We start from the raw sequence: 22,626 nt of genomic DNA on the forward strand, positions 1-22,626 counted from the left end.
CTATTGAAAAAATGCTCAGTAATTATTTATGATTCATTTGTTGCAGCACTTGTGTACATTATTTAATAACAGATATGGACCACAAGTGTGGAGCAGACAAAAAGACTCATGCTGTCAGGCAGACTGAATGTGATTTTGCAGACTTCACATGTTGTCAAATACCTACATCAGTGGACAAACTTACTGCATGTCTAAATTCAAATCAAGCCAAAGCAAACCAGTTGCCTTTTCTGTGAATTGGTTATCCACAGTTATTTAAACTTCATCAAACAAGCTGACATGCAACTGTTTGGCCTGGTTTTACATGTAGCTTTATTCTTTGTTTAAGAGCAAACCAGAGAGGTCTGAGATGGGTTGGGGTCTTTTTTCTTCAAATAAAACATTTCCTTGTAAAGAATTCAATGACTGAAAGTGTTTAAAAAGTGTTCCTCAAACAGGTTAATTTTATTTTCAAACTAGAAGAATGCCAGGATCCAGTTGTTCATTTATAATTCAGCACTAAGCTAAAGAAACAAGGGCAGAAAATGCATTGTTGTAAATCATGCCTTCAGCCACAGAACAATATAATGCAGAGCAGCCATTTTAGGTTTTTTGGTTGCTTTATGCCCTTTCCACATAATGAAGCCTCTTAAATGAATCCTTATGGGAATTGTTCCCAAGGTTTGTGTTTTGTACATGAAATTCCAAATACAAGAGTTGAATTTTGTGAAGTAAATGGTCTGTGTTCTGTAAAAATTGGTCCAAGGTACTCTTTGTTTGGAAAGGCTTCTTGCTTTCTAGATATAACAACAGCTTTATCCTTTTAAATAAAATGTAAACCCAAATGTCTCTGGAAAAAAACTATTTCAGTGGAATTATTTCTGTCAGAGGGAATAAAGGTGGCAGTTGTAAATCCTGGTGTATTTTACTCAGAAGAATTCCTAGATTGTCTATAGCTAAATACATGGACCAGATCCTCCTTTCTCTTCTATTATGGAAATCTCAGAAAGAAATAAACTGTTGACGTTTCACTTCAGTCTTCAAAGTGAAGCCCTAACAGGGGATGGAGCAGAGGCTCTACTCAGTAAATGTGTGTAATTATAGCCCACTTTTTTATCTTAATGCTTTTTTGATGAAATTATCACACTTTCTCTTCTGAAAATTTGCTTGTGGATAGATGTATTATTTTTCTCAGTGAGAAATAATCCAGGTGTCCCATCAACCCAAAGGTTGTACATTCATTATTTCTGTTTAAGTCAATTAGAACAGTGCAGATGTCTCTTCTATTTGATGATTTGCTTCCAGAGAAAGACTAGAGAATTAATTAAAATACACAATCTAATTGAACGGAAAATCATAAGATTTTGTTTCTAGGAAACAACTTGTGAGTACAGGGGATCTAAAGTTGTGCATTTATATCTGAGAAGAGAACATATCATCTCAAGCCACCAAAGTTTGACTCTGAGGTCAGTTTTCAGACTTCAAGTCTAATTTAGTTTCAGAGTGGAGCTTAAGGTTCCCAACATGCAGAGACCTGGGTGGGGGCGTAGGGGGGAAACGTGATTTTGGTTTCAGTTAATTTCAGATTTATTTCTGTTTAGAAATCAGTTTTCTCTTTCTAAAAGTGTTTTTATTTTGGCAGACTCCTTAAATGAAAGGCTTATTTCGAGACGTTTCCAGTGGAGTAACTGCTGCTCCTGCTGAGAGGTGAAGGGAGACATCCACAGTGCTGAAGGGAATGTATGGAAGTGTCATGGCAATGACAGGCACGAAGCCAAAGGCTGCCATTATCTCTCCTTCCACCCCAGAGGAGCTAAGCAGGCAGTGCAGAGGGAGAACATGGCATCAGCAGATCCATCCTCCAGCCCCTTGGGTGCTGCCAGCCAGGTACTCTGAATGTGGGCTCTGATTTGTGTTTCATGTGGTCACAGCTTCCACCCTTCCCTTTGCTTGCACAAAGATTCCCAGTAAGCTTTGCAAATGCATGGGGATTCTTCAGCATTTATTTCCACTGTGCTAAAGACAGCAGAAACCAGAATTCTGCACAACACTCCCATTTGGACAAACCCACTGTAAAGAATCTGTCTTTTGAAGTGAATATTCAGCAATCTTGGTATTTTGAGGGATTATGGAAGATCACGGTTTCCAACTAAGCATTTCTGTCTTTCCCTACTAATGACCACCCTTCTGCAATTACTCCATAGTTTCTATACCCATCTGTCACAGCCATTATAATGAATTTAACATTAAACAAAATTTTTCTTTACAGAATAAAGGAGAAGAGACAATGAAGATAAAATCTTGGCTGCTTAGAACGAACTTTTAAAATTGCCTTGTGGATTAACAGGATTGTCTCTGCTGTTACATTTAAATCCCCTGAATACACTTGGACAAGCTTTTCCCTGGTTCTTACAATCAGCCAGAACTCCTTGGTACAGTTGCTGTAAGAATGCAGTAGCTGGAGAGGAATCATTGAACAAGTGAGGTCAGAATCTCAGGAGATCCTGTCTGCAGAACTTTGTAGGTAAAACCTCAGCTATGGAAAATTCTCAGCTTTTGAGGAAAACCTGTTGTGAAGGGTTTAGCACAAGTACACACAGCAGGATGTAGGAAGAGAAACACATTTTTGGCTGCTTGAGAGCCCTCACAGTAAGTTGTCCAAAAGGTCTAAGAATTTGAGGGAGAAATGCTTGTGAAGCTGAGCAATTTTGTGAATTGCAGCTGGCTTCACAGAAATCTTAGATGAGGAACAAAAAATGCAAGGCAGTCTCTTGTGTGCTTATTTAATGTAATTAATTAATGCATTTTGAACCACTTTTTTTTTGGTGCAAAGGGATCTTAATTATAGCATAAAATTCAGCTGTAATTGATGTAGAAGATCTTCATGTAAATGAAAAGATGAGCTGCTGTGTTTGAAACTGGAGGGAAGAAGAAATGCCCGGTTGTAAGGTCACAGTTTGTGTGGGTTTGATTTATGTTAAAGGTTAACTGACACAGAGAGGACATGCTCAGGTACTTGTGGAGCACATGAACCAGCTTTGCTGTCCTGGCTGACATATCAGTAATGCACTGATAATGAGGGTAACTTGCTTATTTCTGTGACTTAAAAGATCCACTCCAAAAATTGTCTGAAAATGCTGCAAATGAAGAGGTTCATAGAGAAAGCTCTATGTGGATCTAGCTGTGCTCAAGAACTCCTGTGTCCAACACCTTCCTGCAGCCTACACCACACTGATCTTCCCCAAAAAAATCAACAGCTTTGGGCTTTCCTCAGTGATCTGAATGTAAGTGAAAGCAAGAGCACTTCTTTCTTATTTAATTTAATATGAATGCAACCAGAATTTATTTACTAGGGTGAAATTTCCTACATCTCTGTAGAAGTCACAGAGCAGGATTCCAAAGCAATGCTTTCAGTCCCATTTTGTTCAGGTTCAAAGGCATCACTTCTTGTGGCGTGCTTTGACCTAACATGATGTGATTCATGCATGAAATCCCCCTGGGATTCCCTGGGCTGGTTCATCTTCTGAGCTTTACCTGACTCCTCTCCCTTCCCAAGCAAACCCTGCAGCAGCTTCCAGCCTGCTCTGAGTTACCACAAGTGTGGTCAACCTGAAAGGACCATTGTGAGACAGAAATCCCTGTGCTTTGCTGGGACAGGAGGCACATATCTGCCTTCAGCTGTCCTCTGGACACTCCATCTGTCCCAGATTATGGAGAAGAACGTGAAGTTCATGATGGTTATTGTCAAATGAATCTTGTAATGTGTTTGCTTTAAAACTCCCTTTGAGTTTTTCTGATGAAGTTAAGAGATGGAAGGGCAATGCAGAGCAGCTTTATCAGTGTAACTGGCCTCCTTTGGTTTTAAAGCCAAAATTAAACTGATAAATGCAAAGCCCACCTCTACAATGGCAGACTGACTTTGTATTATATTTTCTCTGGATTTGGTTTAGAGTAATATTGTTGTATTTAGAGTAATGTCTATGAAACATGATTATATGGTAATTCCTAAAAAAAATTCATTTCCTGCCTTTGTAGATCAATGACTTGTTCTTTTCTCAGGACAAATGCTGATGAATTCATACAGGGTTTTAGCATTGTAACCTCCCCACTTTCTTCAATTTTCTAGCATTGTAACTTCCCCACCTTCTTGCTGAAGCCCCATTTCATTTCCTGCTCCTGTTCTCAGCCATTGCTCCAAAGGAGCGCACAAGGATTGCTCTTGCTGCTGGGTTCTAGGAACAGGCTGGCAACCTTGCCTAGATTCCCATTTAATTGTGCATTTTCCACCTTATCCATCACTTCTTGTGGAAAGAGATGGGCATCTTACCTTCCTAGCATTTTTATCTGAGCATGTTTTTACCAACACATTAGCTCATATTTGTACAACCACAGAATCCTAGGATGGCTTGAGTTGGAAGAGACCTTGAAGACCATCTAGTTCCAACCCCTGCCTTGGGCAGGGAGACCTTCCACTGCAGCAGGCTGCTCAAAGACCCACCTAAACTGGCCTTGAACACTTCCAGGGATGGATGCCAAGATCCAGGACCTTACACTTGGCCTTGTTGAGCTTCACAAGGTTCAGGTAGGCCCAATCCTGTGGAGGTCCCTGTGGTGTCCCTTCCCTCCAGCACCACTCAGCTCATGTCCCCAGCAAATGTGCCGAGGATGCACTGCCTCCACAGTCCCTGTCCCTGATGGAGGTGTTGGAGATCAGCAGTCCCCACAGTGACCCCCTGAGGAGCACCACTCATCACTGGTTTCCTCTTGGACATGGAGCTGCTGACCACAGCACTTGCAGAGTGACCATCCAGCCAATTCCTTATCCACCAACTGCCTGCTTCACCAGACTGCCACGATTTCTCAAATAGCATGGATAGTGGCTCAGCCACTTCATCCACTGGTGCCCTCAGGACCCATGCACCTCATGCATCTCCTCAGGTTCCATGGATTTTACACCTTCACACTCCTCAGATGCTCTGGAACCTGTTCTTCCCTTGCACTGGGTGGTTCTTCATTCCCCCAGTCACCGCCTTTGGCTTCTGTGACTTGGCTGGTGTGGCTGGAGCCCCTGCTGGTGGAAATGGAGGCAAAAACATCACTGAGTTCTCACCCTTCTCCATGTCCCACCCGGGTAACCAGCTCTTCCATCTCCTTCTGAAGATGGCCCACATTTTCCTTGGTTTTTCTTTTATCATCAATGTACCTGTAGAAGCCTTTTTTGTTCTCTTTGATGTCCCTGGCCAGTTTTAATTCCATCAGGGTTTTGGCTTTCATAATCTGATCCCTGGCTACAATTCTGTCTATATTCCTCTCAGGCCACCTGTTCCTCTGTTCCTGCTTCCATCCTCTGCAGATTTCCTTTTTCTGTTTCATTTTGTCCAGGAGCTCTTGGAGGATTTTACTGATGATTTTATGAATATACCAACCCTATCAGATGCTAATGGTTGTGGCTGCTACCAGTTTAGGATGATTCTAAACCATGAACTGGTAAGCAGTGGAAGGGTTTTATTTCTTTGTGGATGTGCCAATACCCTAGTACAGTTGTTTTAATAATAATAATAATTTAAAACATTGCAAAGCTGGCATTTCCCCTTCACCCTCTGGTATAGTCACAGCAGAATGAATGGATCATTGTTAGAAGAATAATTTCCCTGCACAAAGCAACCTCTATTCACAATTGGAAGCTTAGAAATGTTCAATCAGTCATGACAATTAAATAAAATTATTGTCTGAGCAGCTCTTAGGGTTACAAATCATTCTGTCTCCAGTTGGTGCTACCTGTGCTTTATTAGAAATCCACAGAATCTGTAAGACTGACAACAACTTTAGTGGAAACAGTCTCTTGAAATATGATTTCTCTTTCCATGTTCAGAAGCAAAGAGCAGTTGTTTGTACCTTGAATAAAGAATAATTTTGTGCCCTTGTCCCCAGGACTACAGACATGGGAGAGAGCTTAGAACAAAACCACAAAGTGTCAGTGGAAGCTTTTGAGAAAGTGAGCTATGGGAACAATGAAAAATTTGGTTTGGTGACAGAGAGCCGTTGATATTTTTGGGATAGTTGATGTCTGAAGAAATCTGTGATAAAATTTACAGCTATTTAGAAGAGAAAAAAAATCAGGGAAGATAGAATTTATCTAGACACACTAAGCCTAAGAGAAACAAGAGAAGTTTTACAAATAAGAACTTCTGGCAGTAAAATGTATTCCAGATAGCAGAAAGTTGTTTTTTGAATACTCTGAAAAAATCCTGGTGGGGAATTTTTATTGGTCTTTTCCTACCTCTACTTATTTACACTCTCCAGAAGATGAATCCTTTCTTATTAACCAGTAAGAAAGGCCAGCATTCAGCAAGGATTTGGATGTAGAGTCTCCAGCAGCACTGTTTAATGAGTGTATTCTTGGAAAGCACTCAGTTGACCGTAGTAGCTGAATTCCTGACTGCAGCACTCCAGGCAGTGTCAAACACTCAGGATGAGTTGTGTAGAAATAAACCTGTGACACAGGAAATAGGCTACGAGGTGGTTCTGTGCTGTCTGAGGGTGGAAGGAGCTGGAGCAAATCCATCACTGTTTATGTGGTTGTATTTGTGACACATGGGAGCTGAACTAACAGAGGAAGTGCAGAATAAATAAATACTCAGCAGAGAGTGATTATGGGTAAGATCCCTAGTCCTGTGAGCATGACTTAGGGCCAGTTGCGAGGAATTCCTTCTCATTGATTTTATAGAGTATATCTACATTCTGAAACAGTTTCTAGCTAGTTATAGTAATAATAATGGCATGTGTTAATGTTGTAATCTCTTAAGAGCTCATTTCTTCACGTCTTTTTATAGAAACATTAATTCTTTTGGCAAAAAAATTTTGTGATGTTCTTTCTAAAATACTGAGGAAGAATATTTTTGCAACTGCTGCTTTGTATATTTTGGGTCTCATGCATGATTTATCACTTACTAAATTTGAAATCCAAATTATGGAACTGGCTATAGCTATTGCCAGAAAGCAGAATCTGCAGTGCTGGAAAAGGACTAAAAAGGTTATCATCTGACTAAGCTGCAACCTTTCTTGGAACAACATTTGTATTGTAGGTTACTAACAGCTTTGCAATCCACAGGTGCTCCCTCACAATAGCAAAAGTGTTGTAATTCATCTATAATCAGGACATTATTTTTACTGCAAGTTATTCTGACTTTGCAGTCAATGGAAACTAACCAGCTATAGTAAAAGTGTTGTCATTCATCTATAACTGGGACTGTACTTCCATGGTAAGTTATTCCAACTTTGTAGTGAATGAAAACTTACCAGCAATAGCAAGTGTGCTGTCATTCATCTAAAATAGAAGGGATGAGAAAGGAGAAAGATGGACAAAATGCAGAGCAATGTATTTGCAAAGGAATCTGAGTAAAATAACCCCAGAGGAGTGCAAGGTAATGTTAAGTTGGTGAAATTCAGTACAGCTGAAAGGCCACAGCTTTTCCTTTGGCATCTGCCTGCCTGATTTCAGACAGGATGAAGGGGTGCAGTGCAGTGAATGTGTTCTGGTGAAGTCAAAGCTCACTGGGGTTATAGAAGCTGCTTGCAGAGCTCAGTGCACTTTAAGGTAGGGTAAGAAAGGTAAGTATTATCTTATATAATATTTATATACCTGAGTATTTTAAAGCTGGCTTGGACATGGGAGGCTGCAGTGTAGACATCCCATACATAGCTCTTGTAGGCAAGAAGCCTGCCCTTTTTTGTGCTACAAGAGCACTGTAGGCACTTAACAGTTATTAATAATAACTAATTAATAATGGTCCAAATTCTTGGCTGTGATTGAGGACCTCAGAGAATAACTCATCTAGAGTTGTAGGAAAAGATGGCTCAAAACAATCTTAGCCAAATCCTGGGCCAGCTTTGTGCCTTGACTTTGCTCCAGCAAAAGATAAAGCAGCAGGGTACAATTTGTTCTAAGACATTAGCAAGGGAGAGAGAAGGACATAATGAATACATTTTATTGGTAATGCACAAGAAGAATGCAGAGTGGTGGCAAATAAGACTATTAGGGAATAAGAGTATAAAATTAGATGGAAAGGAAGAGATGAGATTGGTCAATTCCACTGGTCCTAAATCAACATTTCATCTCAAAAACCACAAAAGTCAGCAGCTGAGTGGAGGCGAATGAAAGACTAGGGTCAAAACAACAATCATAATTTATCTGAGTGTCAGAAAAGCATTTTTACACTAAGTACACAACACATCGATTTACACTTGATAGACAGTACTTACACAAAAAGAGACTTCAACCCTCCCTGAATAGCCTGCAGCACAATACAGATTCTTTTCATAGTAAACCTAGGGAGGGAAAACAATCCCTTTTTATACAAGGAATTTTCACTTAAGTATTTGAGTCTACTGGGAACAGCCTGAAAGACACATGCCACACTCCCCGCTCACATCTCCAGAGGCTGGTGGTTTGATGTGCTGATGCTGTTTGATAGTGTGGGGGGCACTTTTAGGAACCTTGGTGGAAAGAAGCACAGCAGAAAGCTTCAGCTGCTGGTTTCATTCCTCTTTGGAGGTGCCTGATGGAAGATCCAGGAGTTGTTTACTTGCACAACAAGGAGCAGGGTATGCTGGTAGGAAGACCAAGTTTCACATTTGGGAGTCAAAGGACTGTGTTTGATAGCAAAAGATTTGCTTCCTTTGCTGGTGATGTTGTTTTTGCCTTTTTCACAACAGAATAAAAATCTTTTTCCTTTAAGCAAAGACCTTCTTGGCTATTGTTGTTGTTATCTGCTGAGTCATGCCAATAATTGTTTATTTTAGCATTCCTAGAGAATTTTAGAGATAGTTTACTCCCCCTTCCCCAGAAGGCAGTTAGGAAAAACTGTGTAATTTCATAAGTAAAATAAAACTAAGGAGTTTTTAGTTGAAAGCATTTCCTTTCATGGTCTGCTATGCAACAGTTCAGCAGTCGGCTGACTCATGGCAACCTGAAATTGAAAATGACTTGGGGCTGAGGGAAAGCAAGAAGAGGACAGGAAGAATTATACTGGCCAGTATACTTTAACTATCTATATAATAGTTGGATCTTCATTTTGTTCAACTAAGCACGACCCCACAGAATTCAGGCATCAGCTCTGTGTCTGGTCCAGAGCAAAAGATGTATTTATAAATTAGATTAACATAATCACTGATGAGAAAAATATATTCAATTACTTAATTCATTTTTGTTTTGATAATCTTCAATGCTACCAGAAACACACTGTCAGAGCTATTTTCTTTTAGTTCACCATTTTTGGAAAGCCCTTCACTATCTCTGGAGAGAAAGCTCATGCTTTGTTGTTGCAACTGTCTCACTTCTATTATATATAGCAAATTGTGTTTTCTTTCTATACTTTTCTATAGAAAATAATCCAAACAAGTGAAATAAAGTATCTTTTCTTACGTATTCAAAAACCAAACTCTGGATGTATTAAGTGAAAAGAACAATAACGCTCAAAAAGCCAAAACCACCAGAAAAAAAAACACTTTCCCCTGTTCCAGAAGCTTCTTTGACTGCATCCTGCATGATGTTATTTACAGTCATTGAAGAAGGCCAAAGTGATTTTGCATATGAGCTGCTGTCCTAGGACACTGACTTTTGTAAGACATATGAAGATCTCAGCTACTTTTTCCTTTCTGAACAAACGAAGACTGGAAAGTGGGAGATTGTTCCAGAGAAGACAGGGGAAATCTCACTGTGAGAGAAAGGATTACTCTGCTTTTTGAGGCTTTTGGATTCCCTGAATGTCTCCAGAACATTAGAACATCCTCCTCCTGACCCTGTGTCAAGGGTGATCCATACTGATGGGATGTGATGGGATCTGCTGGGTTTGGACCTGCCAAGCCTCTTGCATTTGGCTGATATGAAACAGGAGCTCATCCTCTTCTGCTTTATGCCTGGGTGAGCCATTTCTGTAGCCACCAGAAAGCCTTCACTAGTCAGGCTGTTTGGGGAGCAGGCGCACCAAACTGCTCAACCTGAGCTGGCTTAGCTTTTCAGAGCCCCTGAATTCCAGCCCTAACCTGCAGCTGAGCAGCAGAAAACGCAGGAGGGAAGAATGCAGAGTGGTTTTGGGGTATCCTGAGCTGCTTGGGTCCAGAGGAGGAAGGGCATGAACACAATCCTTGGACACTGAGTGGAAGAACCATTACATGGGTTGTCACGGAGCTCGAGTTCTTAGCGTGACACCACCAGCTAAGAGGGCTTTGTGCCACATTGGTTTGGTCACTGCCAGAAGAAGGGAGAGCAGTGGGATGGGATGCAGAGGGCATTGACACCCATGCTGTGCTGCTGGAGGATCCTGTCAGCAAGAGAGGTGACAGCAGGGTCACACCAAGTGACTTGGACACAGGACACAGCGAGCAATTACGGCTTGGGAGCACACAGTCTGCTTGAGAGCAGGCAGATTTCCCAATGCATAATTCAGTACCATAAACATATACATGACACTAACTCCTTCTCCTGCCAGACTACTCTCATTTCTTGACAATAACCTCACTAAATTGACCTGGAAAGAAAGAGGCATTCAACGTTTATAATTTGATTTCTGCCCTATATAATTCTGGCTCCTCTCCTCCTCATGTAGCTGCTAATATGAGTTACTGCAGATTTAGTATTTTGTTACAGATTAATTCAATGGGATTTTTGACTAAGCTAGCGTCCAAAATGACTTTGCACTTGGTGACATCTGCGATGCCAGCATGCAAAATGATTCTTCTGGCATTTTTACAAATTCTATTGTACCACTGAGTAGGTCTTGAGAAATCCAGCTATGACCATATCTGATTTGGCTAAGAACACCTAGTAATATAACACAAATAGCGATAATAGTTATTTTGCAGGAGTAAAAGCTTCTGGCTATTTTCATTCCCTCTCAGGCAGACCCGGAGCCCAGGCACACTCAGTGGTTTTTATATACCTGTCACAGTCAAAATTCTTTTAGGTTTGACTAATAAGACCAGACAGTTGCATCAGGACAGACACATTATGATGCTGATTTTTATCCTGTTATAGAACAATTGGTGTCTTTGAACAAAATCCTCCTTCTTCTGACTGTCTCTGCCATCCCTTCTTCTCATGTACCTGCTGAAGCCCATTAGACATAGATCTTAGATGTATCTATATAGACACAGATTTTAACATTTCTGCTTGGCTGCCTTCAAGAGACTCTTCACTGCCAGAATGGCTTTCTTTCCAAACCTTTTATTTGGAGGATGTTCTGGTGGTAGGAAGCCCAGATCTTAGAAAATTCATTATGCCTTAAGAACTGAGGTCCACTGCCAGTCATTAGAGTCCTCAGCATTTGTTGAAAGCAATTAAGGTAATTTTATTTATCAGAATCAATTGTGTCCCTTTTCCAGACTGTCTTTACATTGTTGACAAAGGTACACAATTTTTAAGATCACAATGTCGCTTTTCTTCTGATTACTCATCTGCATTTTGTGATTCACCTCTACTGCAACATTTTCATTGACATCATCCCTTTGCCAGTAAAAACATGTTTTCTTACTAAACTATTCTTCATTAGCTTCAGTTTCAGAGACTGTCCTTGTTCCCAAGTTAGTGTTTTCTAACAATTGGCCATTTTTTCCCTCATTGATTAGTTCATCTCTTACTGTGCTACTGACACCATTAATTGACAGAGAGCGGTTCTGCCTCACTGATCAAGGAAGAGGTGGTGCCAAATAGCTGAGATTCATGGTAAAATCCCCTTACATGTGTGGAACCTACATCAGAAATACACATGTATTTTTTAAATTCTTCATTTTTTTAATATCTAGAAGTCTAGACACTTATAAAGAAGATGCTTGTTTCTTGTGTATATTTTTACTACTAGACCATAGAAACCCCTGGTATTCATCAGGGGAAAATGAAATTGGAGGTGTGAAAGCACCAAGATGGCTTAACGGCATTGGGAATTGCAAAGACGCTTTGCTCATCACTTCTTTTAACCGAGACCAAAGACAACGGGCATTCACTCGCTAGCTGACAGCAAGGAGCTGGGTTAAAGTTACTTGTACAGTGCGCTGGGTCCGCTGCCGGTACCGACAGCAGAACGTAAACCCGCATTTAGGGCAGGCGCTTTTCGGGGCTACCGAAAGGTGCAGAAATAACATTGCTGCAGAATTCCTGAGAAAGGCTCGGGCCACCGGCTCCCGGGGCACCGAGGGGCCGCTGCCCGCGGTGCCTGCCGAACTCGGGCATGGGGGCTCGGGGGCTCCGTGTTCGCTCCCGCACCGGGCAGGGACTGCGGGCCGGGCCGGACCGAGCCCGGGGCGGGCAGCGCGGGGCCGAGCGGAGCTGTTCACACGCCGGGACGCGGCTCTCCGGGAGCCCATCCCGCCCCTCCGCTCCGGGGCGACTCCCGAGGCCGCCGGGGAAGACGCTGCCGCGGGCGGGCGGGCAGTTCTCCCGAGGAGCCGCCGCTCCTGCCACCGCCTCACCTGCGGCCGGCCCGTCCCTCCCCCCCCGCCACCCCGCGCCGGGGCCGCCGAGCCCCAGCGAGCCGCCCGGGCACAGCGCGGCGGTGGGCGCGGCCTCCTCCTCCGCCGCCCGCCCCTTCCTCCCTCCCTCCCTCTCTCTCTCCTCCCGCCCGCCGCCGCTCCCGCACCCCCGGCCGCCGCCGCTCCCGCGGCCCCGCCGGTGTCTCCGGCCGCCCCCGCCCGCCCGTTCGCGGTCTCCTCCTCCTCCTTTCCCCCCGCCCTTCCCGCGCGGTGGTTCGCTCCTCCCCGCCCCTTTCCCCCACCTCTCCCGTCCCCTCCCACCCCCGGCTCCCCGCGGTGGTCTGGCCCGGCCCGGCGGCGGAGGGAGCGGCGGAGCGGGCGGGCGGGCGGCGCTGCCGGGCGGGGGTCTCGCTCTCCGAGGGTCTCGCTCTGCGGGGACGCGGCGAGCGGCGGAGCGGGGCGGGGGAGGCGGCGCAGCAGGGAGCGAGGCAGCGGGAGCGGCTCCCCGACCGCGGGCAGCACCATGAGGTGAGCGGCCGGCTCCGGAGCGGGCGGCGGGCGCGGGCTGGGGGGCGATGCTCCGCGCCCCCCGGCTCGGACGGCGCACGGCCGGGAACGGGAAGGGCACTGGGAGCCGGGGGGATCGGCCGGCGGCGGGGGAGGGGGCCGGGCCGAGGGGAGCCCCGCGGTGGGGGAAGGGCCCATTGTTAGTGGCGGCGGGGGAAGGGCGGCCCGCCGTCCCCGTCCCCCCGCGGCGGCGGCGAAGTTGCGGTCGGGGGGCGGCGGCAGGGCCCGAGTCCGGGGCTGGGGGCGGCCCCGCCGCGGCGCCTCCCCCGGGCCGGGCACGGCGTGAGCCCCGGGCGCCCGGCTCCTTTCTTTCTCTGCCGGTGGTGGTTTTTTTTTTTCTTCTCCCCCTTTCCCTCCGCCTTAGCCGGCGCGTGTTGCATTGCAGCAGCAGCTGGGCTTTTCCCTCGGTAATCAATAAAGAGGCGCCGGGGGGAAGCGGGGAGGGGGATCCCCCTCTCGGCAGCCGGGGAAGTGCCGCGTTCGGAGGTGCGCGATGTAAACACAGAGGTGGCCGCGGCTGGGGGCGGCAGGCGGGGAGGTGGGTGCCTGCCTGCCGCCTTCCCGCCGGGAACTCCGCTCCCCGCCGGCTTCATTCATTCGAAGGCGATTTTCTGCCTCCCCCCTTCCCCCCCGCCATCCTCCCCCCGGCTCGCTTTTAGCGCCTGTTCCGTTTCCATAATCTCCTCTGTGGATTGGTGCAGGACCCGGTGAGAAATGCGGCTCGGTGGCCGGGCGAGCGCCGGTCCGGCTGCCCGGGGACGCCGCCGTGCTCCCTGTAGGCCTGCCCCTCTCTCAGACAGCTGGGGAAACGAGTTACTCATGCCTTCCTTTCTTTTTTTTTTTTTTTTTTTTCCTTTCGCCTGGAAGTTATTGTCTGCTTTGCAGTTGGATATGAGCGTTCTTTGTCTTAAAGACATGACTGTGAGGACCTTTGGAGTAGGGGTCCGGCAAGGTTTGCGCGATCAAAGTGGGCAAATTCCTCTGCTGCGTAAAACTGACGAGCCATTGGAATTCCTTGTCAATTACAGGAAAATCATAATAAAATTCTTTGTACTGCGAGGATTCCCTCATTCAGTGCACCTTCAGGGGAAAGGGTAGCGTTGCAGCGGGAAGCATGGGAACAATCTCCCCGCTGTTTTGTTTAGAATTGTGTTCCTGTATTTCCCTCGAGTTTTCTTTGTTAACTGTGGGTATTTATGTCCCGCGTTATTTTAAGCTTTGTTTTGTCTTGTGATAATTTATTTTCAGTTATTCGTGTTGCTCATGTAGAAGTCAGATATCCTGCGAACGAACTTGGAAAAACCTACAAGTTTGTCTCCAGATCCTTTAAGCAGAGGTGTTCTTTTTAATTATCTTGACAGCCTTCAGCACAATGAACGCTGCTAATCGAGCAAGGCTTGGCACAAATACCTCGGGAAGCCCCATGGAAGTTTGGGATTCGTGCTGGCAAAAAGGTTCTTTAATTGTGAGGGTGATGCTGAGTGAGGAGAGCTAGTGTAGCTGTATGTGTGCTAGGACTTGTGCCAGCTTGGAGGGAGCACAAGTATTCCTCTCAACCAGCACAACAGGAAAGTGTCTAGGCTGAACCTACCCTTAGGTTGCTTATTTAGGTGTTTGAATAGCTGACTTGCAGCAGTGAGTAAATGCAGGTAAATGAATATATTACTGGCCTTGGAGCTTTCTGCCCTGCCTGGAGAGCATCAGGCTGCTGAGGGGGAGATGCAGATCACAAGATTTGGAGGGCTGCTCTGATGAGTGGTCCTGGGGTGTTTCAAAGGAAACTGACTTCCAGAACGCTTGGTTCCAGCCCTCTGGAAAAAAAGAAACAAGCTGTACCAATTAAACTACACAGGCTAAAAAAATGATGTGGTTAAAGAAGTATTTTCTCTCTATAGAGGCACTATTAAACTCCCTCAGTTTTGTTTAATTGGTCCGACTCCAGTACAATGGCAAGCTTTCACTGCACTGCTCTCTCTTCGGGCTTGTTTAGACTATGGTTGATGGTATATTTCTGAAACATGTTCAGACAATATCTTCATGCTGTATATGTTCAGGCAATGACTTTTAATGTGCATTTGCTGGTCAAGGCGAGGTCTGATGGGTGAGGAGTGACAGGGCAGATGGGACGAGCAACCAGCATTTCATATACAGCTCCTGTGTTTGCAGATGCTGTTAGATCTTAGCAGTTCATACCAAAAATATACTTCTGGCACAATATTGATGGTCTCGTGGGATGAGTAAACTGCATTCTGTCATTGCTCTTGGGCAGGTAAGTGTGCAGTTGGTGCTCCAAAAAAATAAAATAAATAGGTGAGGGGGAAGCACCTGCACTTTCTCTCCTATGTTTTAGCTTTTCTTCAGCCATCATGAGCTTGAACTAATACTGATGATTTTGTGTTAAGATCTTGTGTCTTGTCTGGGTGTTTAGCTGGTCAGTTACCAAAGAGGAAACTGATTTCCCTTCTGTCAGATAATACTAAACATCGTTGTGAAGAGCATCTTTGAATGTTCAAATAACCAGCAGCTCTGTAAGACACAAACACCGACACTCCACAAGAATTAATTCTTGCAGAAGTCTGCTTTGTATTCAAATTGAAATGATATGCTATTTGAATAACATCTGTTCGGGGTTTTAGGTTGCAGAGAAACCCTGAATATTGAATATCCCAGTGAAATGGTCTAGCCTGAGTATGAGGTTACTTGGTGCTTGAATAGGGCAGTGTGTATCTGTGTCTCCTGCCCTAGGTAAACAGCTGATTCCCACGGACACCTGTTGCTCTCTTTGTGCTCTGCTCGGCTGACAGAAGTGCTGCCCCTAATCCACTTTCCTGAGAGCACTTACGATATAATAGGTATCCAGGAATGGGCATTTTCAGGGGAGTTTCCATTCACCAGCTGACTGGAAGGTGGTGAGGATGCAGGTAACAGCAGAGTTTGGTGCCCCTGTTCTAGTAAAAGCATGATTTCCATCCTGTTTGTACAAGAAGAACGTGTGTGAGCAGACTTTTATTGTAGCATATGTTGAAGTCTTGTGTTACAGAAGCTGGTAAACACAACTCTGCTGCTAGAGCTGGGATTCTGCACTGAAGGTTAACTGAATTACCTTCTTTTTTTCTTTTTTTTTTTTTTTTTTGCATATCAGGCTCATTTTGAGTGTTAACTCCAATAAAAACAAATGAGCTTTACAAGATACTGACTTTGTTAAAAATCAAACTGTACAGCCTTCTCTTGGGATTACTACGTCCATTTCTTTGTGTGGGAAAGAATTGTTTTTCATTAGTGTGCTGGTCAGAAAGCAGGCTGCTTAGTCAGGTTTCATTACCCAAGTTCCCAAGAACTGGAAAAGAAACAGCACTTTTTAGAAATTTTAAATTTGAGTATTTCCAGTATAATACTTTGTGTTTATGATGGGCTACTATGCATATCTATATACTATGTACTATCAATATACTGTATCATATATTGTGAATTTCCTTCCATGTTTAGATAGGGCAAACAGCTAAATCACTATAGATTTTGCCTTTTCTGAAAAGTCATGTTGTATTCTTGCTTGTGTTTTCAAGCTAAAAAGGTGGTTAAATTTGTGGTATCTAAACCACACTGAAATTTCCATTTACTTACAATCAGCAGCTTTTCTGCTCAAATATATTGCTACAGAATGCACTTCATGTTATTATTTAAAAGTCAGCATTTTTTGTGCCTGGATTAGTAAGCCTTCATTGTGTTTTAAGTGTTGTGTTAAGAAAACTAATCCCATACTCAGTGTTTACTGAGTGCAAGCCCACAGCACAAGTAACAAAACACGAACCTCCATTAGGACTAGGAATGCTTGGAGGAACCCACACACATTTCCTGGGGTTTCCAGGAAAGTGGGTACACCAAAAGCATTATTAGAGACAATAGTACACTTCAGTCTGCTGCAATAACTGCAGTTATTTAAGGTGGTGAAACAGCACAGAAGCAAGGCCATCAATTTGATGGTGACATTAAGTTATTCTTGGATACGTAAGGTAACTCTTTGGAATTGTGCCTTTAGTTTTAATACTTGCCCGAATGGTGTATTTGAAATAGGAGGCTTAATTTAGTTGAGAAATATTTGACAAAATGTTGGAAGTGCAAGCAGGCAGTTAAATTAGACTGGATATGCATAACTGCAAGCAATACAGTTCCTAAAATTGCTTGTATCTCAAGATAATTGGTGGTGTGGGCAGGGTATTTTTTTTTCAGGTGGATACAAAAATTCAGGTTACTTTCCTTGTTCTTAAGTATACTAACAGATGGACTGAGTCATCTGTCTGATAGAAGTGTGGTCTTTAGCTTGCACTTTATTTGTGACAGTTGCAAGTAATTTTTGGACAGGCTGTTTCTGCCCACCTGATATGGGATCTAACAGCTGTTTTGCCCCCAAGGCCTCTGGGTAGTTTAGTGAATTATTTTAATAGTAAAAGTATAAATCTTTAAAAATTTTCCCTGTGAATGGACAGTTGCAGGAATGAGAATCCAATTTTTTTAGACAAAGCTATTTATGACCATCTTAGCAATTGTGTTGTCAGCCTCTAAAAATTAGAAACAGTCTGGGAGTGTGTATAATTGAGGAATGCTCTCTGGAAAGGGCATGTACAAGTTTTTCCTTGACTCTGGTTCAGGGTTTCATGTTTGCTGTTGGAGGTCAGAAAACAAGAGCGAGTTAGTTGGCATCCTGCTTCAGGCCACTCCAGCCTAAAAGCCTTTTTTCTCTACTTCCATAAAAAGCAGAAACATTTTTCTCCCAGCACCTGTTTCAGTGGATGCTTTGCCCTAAGTGACGTCTCTGGGCTGTGCCTCAGGCATGTGATTGGAAATACTTTGTAATGAGGGCTGCTCCTTGCCATGCCAGGGCAGCTCATGTGGAACTATTATAGAAGTGGGTTATTGAACCACTGCATAGAGTCATTTGCTTTCATTACTAGAGAGAGCAAATGTATTTTTGTGAAACAGATATTATTCCCTTCTTTGCTTTGACCTTTCATCTAGAATTGCTTTTGACAGTTCATGCCTGCTTCCACTCAGCAGTGGAGAAATCCATGTGCAAGCTCTTTAAACATCAGGCATGTTTAGGTTTTAAGAGTGCTGTAGTGGTGGGAGAGAGCAGAAGATAGGTGCTTTTTGTGTTCAATTAATAAAAAATTGATTTCTAGTCATAGCTCACGTTTAATGTAGCAGAGACTGGAGTCACATCAGCCTTGCTGAGCTGTCAGCTGTGTTATTTGTTGGTGCCTGCCTCGCTCTCCCACCCCACCTTGCCCTGCCAGTCCTTGGGAATTCAATACAGCTACTTTGTGTTCTTGGGCTGTTAGACTCTCCCTTGGGATTGCTGTGGGAGTGAAGCTGCTTTTGTACCTGCCTGTATTTAAACCTGCAGTGAGGAGCCCCTGTTGGGTCCCTGCTGTGCCTTTCCCAACTTCCCATGGGTTCTCACTAACCTGGAGAAGAACATCGTTTGTATGGAGCTTTTCTTGGCTGGATAATATACAGAAACTTTCCCCCCTTTTAGAAATAGCTGCACCACCTTATTTCACCTTTCAAATTTTCTAACATGAGAAATAAAAACGTATATCTAAGTAATTGAGTCTGATTTGAAAATGCTCCGTAGCAATACTGGTTACAGAGGAAAATGTTGAATTTTACTTCAAATACTCTTAATAAATTATCCTTCTAATTGCCAAACCTTTTCCCTGCTATCATGTATTACAAGTCTCCTTCTCTGTAGCTGTTTCATGAGAAATGTTAAAAGACTTCAGAAGAGAATGGGGATGTTGTGCTTAGCAGCCTGTGCTGGTTTGTGCTGCTCCTGATGTTATGGCTCTGTGTGGAGCTTTTGGAACTGCTGCTGGGGAGGTGATGTGACATCTCTCTGGGGCTCCTGCCCAAAGCTGGTGACAGCCTGGTGGAGAGCAGGGATGTGGGATGATGTGTCAGTCCATTTCAGATCAGTCTTTCCAGCTGAACTGCTTGTAACAAGCACATGTTTGGGGAATCAGCGCACAAGTTAATGTGAGGAATTGAAGTACAACTCTCTTGTCTCTCTGAGTAATCTTTAGGCAAGGCTCGTTAAAAGAAAACACCACCAATATTCAGGCAAAAGAAATATTCTGCTCTTGGTTTCACATATTGAAAATTCTCCAGGCAAAGCTGTTTTATGTAAAAGAAGAATGGTAAAAACAATTTCGGTTTAGAACAAAACTGGTCTGCTTCTTTGCTGAGTGTGTGAGTTGGTGTTGTGTGTTTTGACTTTTTATTTTTATTATGGTAAAGAAAGGTGCTGACACCAGGTGAAGTATGGGAGAAAGAAGTGGAAACTGATTGCACTCCAGAGGGTAATACAAAAATGCTGCTTTGCTGGACTGGTGTGCTGCCAGAAATAACTCTATAAACTTCTAGTGTGCAGCGCAAATCCAATTGGAAGGGTTTTGTTTGAAATTGTTCTTCATTGTCTTTTCTTCACAAATTTGAAATTTCTGTTTCCTGAACTGGATTACAAAATAGTCTATGCTTACTGCAAATTCCACACAGAAGGTAAGGCAGGGTTATGGTTTGCTGAAGTATACTTGGTACCTAATTCAGAAGAGAACTTTTAAAACCTGGAATTAAGCAGAATGGTAAAAGAGCAAGAGTAATCACTGATATAGCTGAGGCCTATATTATGCATTAGTTGCAGTTTTATAGCAAGTAAAGAAAGATCTAAATTTTCTTTTTAGAGGAGATAAATTTCTGTGTAGGTCCTTAAAGCAATTTCCTAAAATGCAGTTTAACTGACTTCTGTCAGTTTATTGCTGGTTACCATACAATGAAAGCAACTTTTAAACTGAAATGCTTTGAAGGGCTTGTAGTTTAGGTAGAGTTTTATGTGGTCCCATCTGGCTCCTGGTGAACACTCTTCTATTTCAGCTGTGTAGACCAATATGTCTTTGTAAGTGGTCATGTCTGCTAGAACTTTATATTTTGTGGAGATTTCCATTAAGCTGTGGTTTTTTTCCTGTCGTATGGATTGAAAATGGAAGTACTAAATGGAAAGATGATTTAAGACTCTGTTGTAGTTCATGTATTTCCAACAAAACTTTCAATAGTGCTGCATTAGTGGTATTTTTACTGGCACTGGTGGAGAGAGGTGGTTGGTAATTTTAGGTTCCTTTCAGCTCTCTGGTTGGCTTTGCAAATGTGACTTCAGCATGTGCTCTGAGTAAATCTGGGCATTGAACCTGGCAGTATTGCTGCCTAAAATCACTAGTTCTTCCAGTAACTTATGGTGAATATGTGGCTTTTTTCAGGCTCCAAGCTTCCAGCTCCAGATGAGCATGAATTTTCCTTTTCTAGTTAGTGTATGTTTTTCATGTCAATAATGCATTACAATGAACACTGTGCACTGCTACTCATTTTGAAAACTTGTTTTCTCCCTGTATTTTCCTGTTCTATAAAAATCTCATTGCCCTTTGCTTTCTTTTAAAAGCTTCTATAAAAGAGTCTTCTATAAACAGTGCATAGTGATGTGTGCACCTTTTATTATTAAAATCTCCTGTGTTGAACTCTTGTTGGTATTTGAGGAAAATGTATGATCCATTTGGCAAGCCTTAGTCCATTAAACAGTGCTGGCTCTTCTTTAAGAGTACCTAGCCTAAGTTTAATAAAACTGATTTTTTAAAAAAAAATATTGTTGGATTTGTATTTAAAACCATACACAGTGAAACTTTCCTAGAAAACTTGTTTTGTGTTTTTGAATGCATTTGCAAAGCCTGTTTTTAGAAATCTGCAATTGGCTACTGTGGATGATGGTAAATGAACTTCACAACTCCAGAATAAACATAGTTACCTATGGTCTGAAATAGATGGTGTGGCCAGACTGACCAAACAGTGAAACCTGATCCAAATGAGCCCAATTTTGGCAGACGTAATGAATCAAAATGGTGAATAGTGAAAAAAAAAAAAAATGAATGACAGCCCTAGGAAAATGAACAGTATTGAAATTTACCATTTGTATATATAAATTTAATCACTGAATGTGCTACTTAAGAGGTATGGTTTGGTTTTCGTTATGTACTACTCTAGCAGAAATACTGACTTATTTTTTAAAAAAATTATGTTTAGAGATACTTTTTTTTGTAGTTCAGAATACTTCTGCTTTGATAGAAATCTCTGAATATGGTCAGAGATTATATTTTATTTCAATTTATTGTTATACACCGATCTACTTAGTTGAATCACATTAGGAGGATGGTGCAGGAGGTGTGTGATGTACGTACATGAAATGAACACGTTTGGAACACAGGACTGCTTTCCAGTCAGATATGAACTGTGTGGAGTCAGTAGTTCTGTCCCTAGTCTCTGGTAGCCAGTGCTTTCCCCCTTGGTCAGAGCCTGCTGTTCCAGGGCTCAGGGAGGACTGAACTTTGCAGCTCAGTGTTGTTCTCACCAAGGGAAGGCTGAGGAGAGAGGTCCATTTTGGAAAACGAGCAGGGAGCCTGTGTCTAATCATGAGTAGGAGGATGAGGAGATGAATGATTAGAGCACTTGAGTAGTAATTGCTTGAACTCTAACACAAGTTGTTGTTCAGCTGCTTCTTCAGTGTTATGTGTTTGGGAGAGTAATTGACAATGAGGTTTTGTACCATTTCAATGGTTTCCTTGGGTTTTTAGTGGAAATGCAGTAGTGGCTTTTGGATGAAAATTTTTACTTGGGGTTGAGCAAGAAGACCAAAGCAGTAAGCACATAAACCAAGTCAGCCAAAAAGATTTTGCATCTTCAAGATCTCATGCTGCAATCTGAAGGATTGTGGTGGAAATCATTGTTTTAATTCCACACTGATTGATGAGTCCAGTAGCCCTTGGTTTGGTGATCAGCTGTGTTAACTGCATCATGTATGAATTATCCTCAGAATGATTTCTGCTACACTTATCATCTGACCTTGCATTGAATTGTGAGATGAAGAAATCTGGATGCTGCACTCAGGGATTTGATTTTGTATTCTGTCAGTATCTTTGAGTAGTGTGTTCATAAAGCTTGGAGGAATAGGGTGGCTTCAGGCTTTTTCTTTGGCATACTGTAAAGGTGACTTTGAAACCAAAGGGTATTCCTTTTATTTTGTGTACCTTTCTTAGTCACTGATGGAACAGGTCTGTGCTCCTGTAATTGTCACAGGAACGTAGCTTCCAACAATAGCTAAATCCACAAATGGATGGCAGGATGACAAACACAAAGGTTGCCTTGCAGGTTATGAATGCTGTTGCTGTGTTGCTCTAAATTTATGAACATGACAAAGGTTTTATAAGGAGAGGCAATATATTTCATTAGATCACCTGCTGCAGTGGTGGGGAACAGGACACGGGCAATTTCACACACCCAAAGGCTGAGTTCCTCAGAAAGTTGCTCAATTATTTGGAGACATCATGTGGAGATTTTGTACTGTGTGGATTGTTGCAGATACAGGTAAATGTTACAGTGTGGTTTATTTTTTTGTAGGTAGCTCATGGTTTGATGTCTGACCTCATAGCAATATTTGGTATAATTCTTATTTCAGAGGTTAAGGAATTGGGTGCTTGAAAACAGGCTAGCAGCTGTAGGATCTATTTAAACTGCAATTTG

At 43.0% G+C, this 22,626-nt stretch overlaps 1 protein-coding gene across 6 annotated transcripts in view; it reads left to right on the plus strand.

Annotated features, from left to right (window-relative positions):
• Positions 1–12,777: 12,777 nt before the first annotated feature.
• Positions 12,778–22,626, plus strand: part of ENAH (ENAH actin regulator) — a 92,386-nt gene continuing 82,537 nt past the window's right edge. For all 6 annotated transcript variants that reach the window (XM_059467482.1, XM_059467483.1, XM_059467486.1 and 3 more), the window contains exon 1: positions 12,778–12,972. In XM_059467482.1, the coding sequence (XP_059323465.1) occupies positions 12,968–12,972 (5 nt within the window). In that variant the 5' untranslated portion in view covers positions 12,778–12,967. The remainder of the gene's footprint in view (positions 12,973–22,626) is intronic.

The sequence above is a fragment of the Ammospiza nelsoni genome, chromosome 3 (assembly GCF_027579445.1).
Source record: "Ammospiza nelsoni isolate bAmmNel1 chromosome 3, bAmmNel1.pri, whole genome shotgun sequence".
In the NCBI taxonomy this organism is placed as follows: domain Eukaryota; kingdom Metazoa; phylum Chordata; class Aves; order Passeriformes; family Passerellidae; genus Ammospiza; species Ammospiza nelsoni.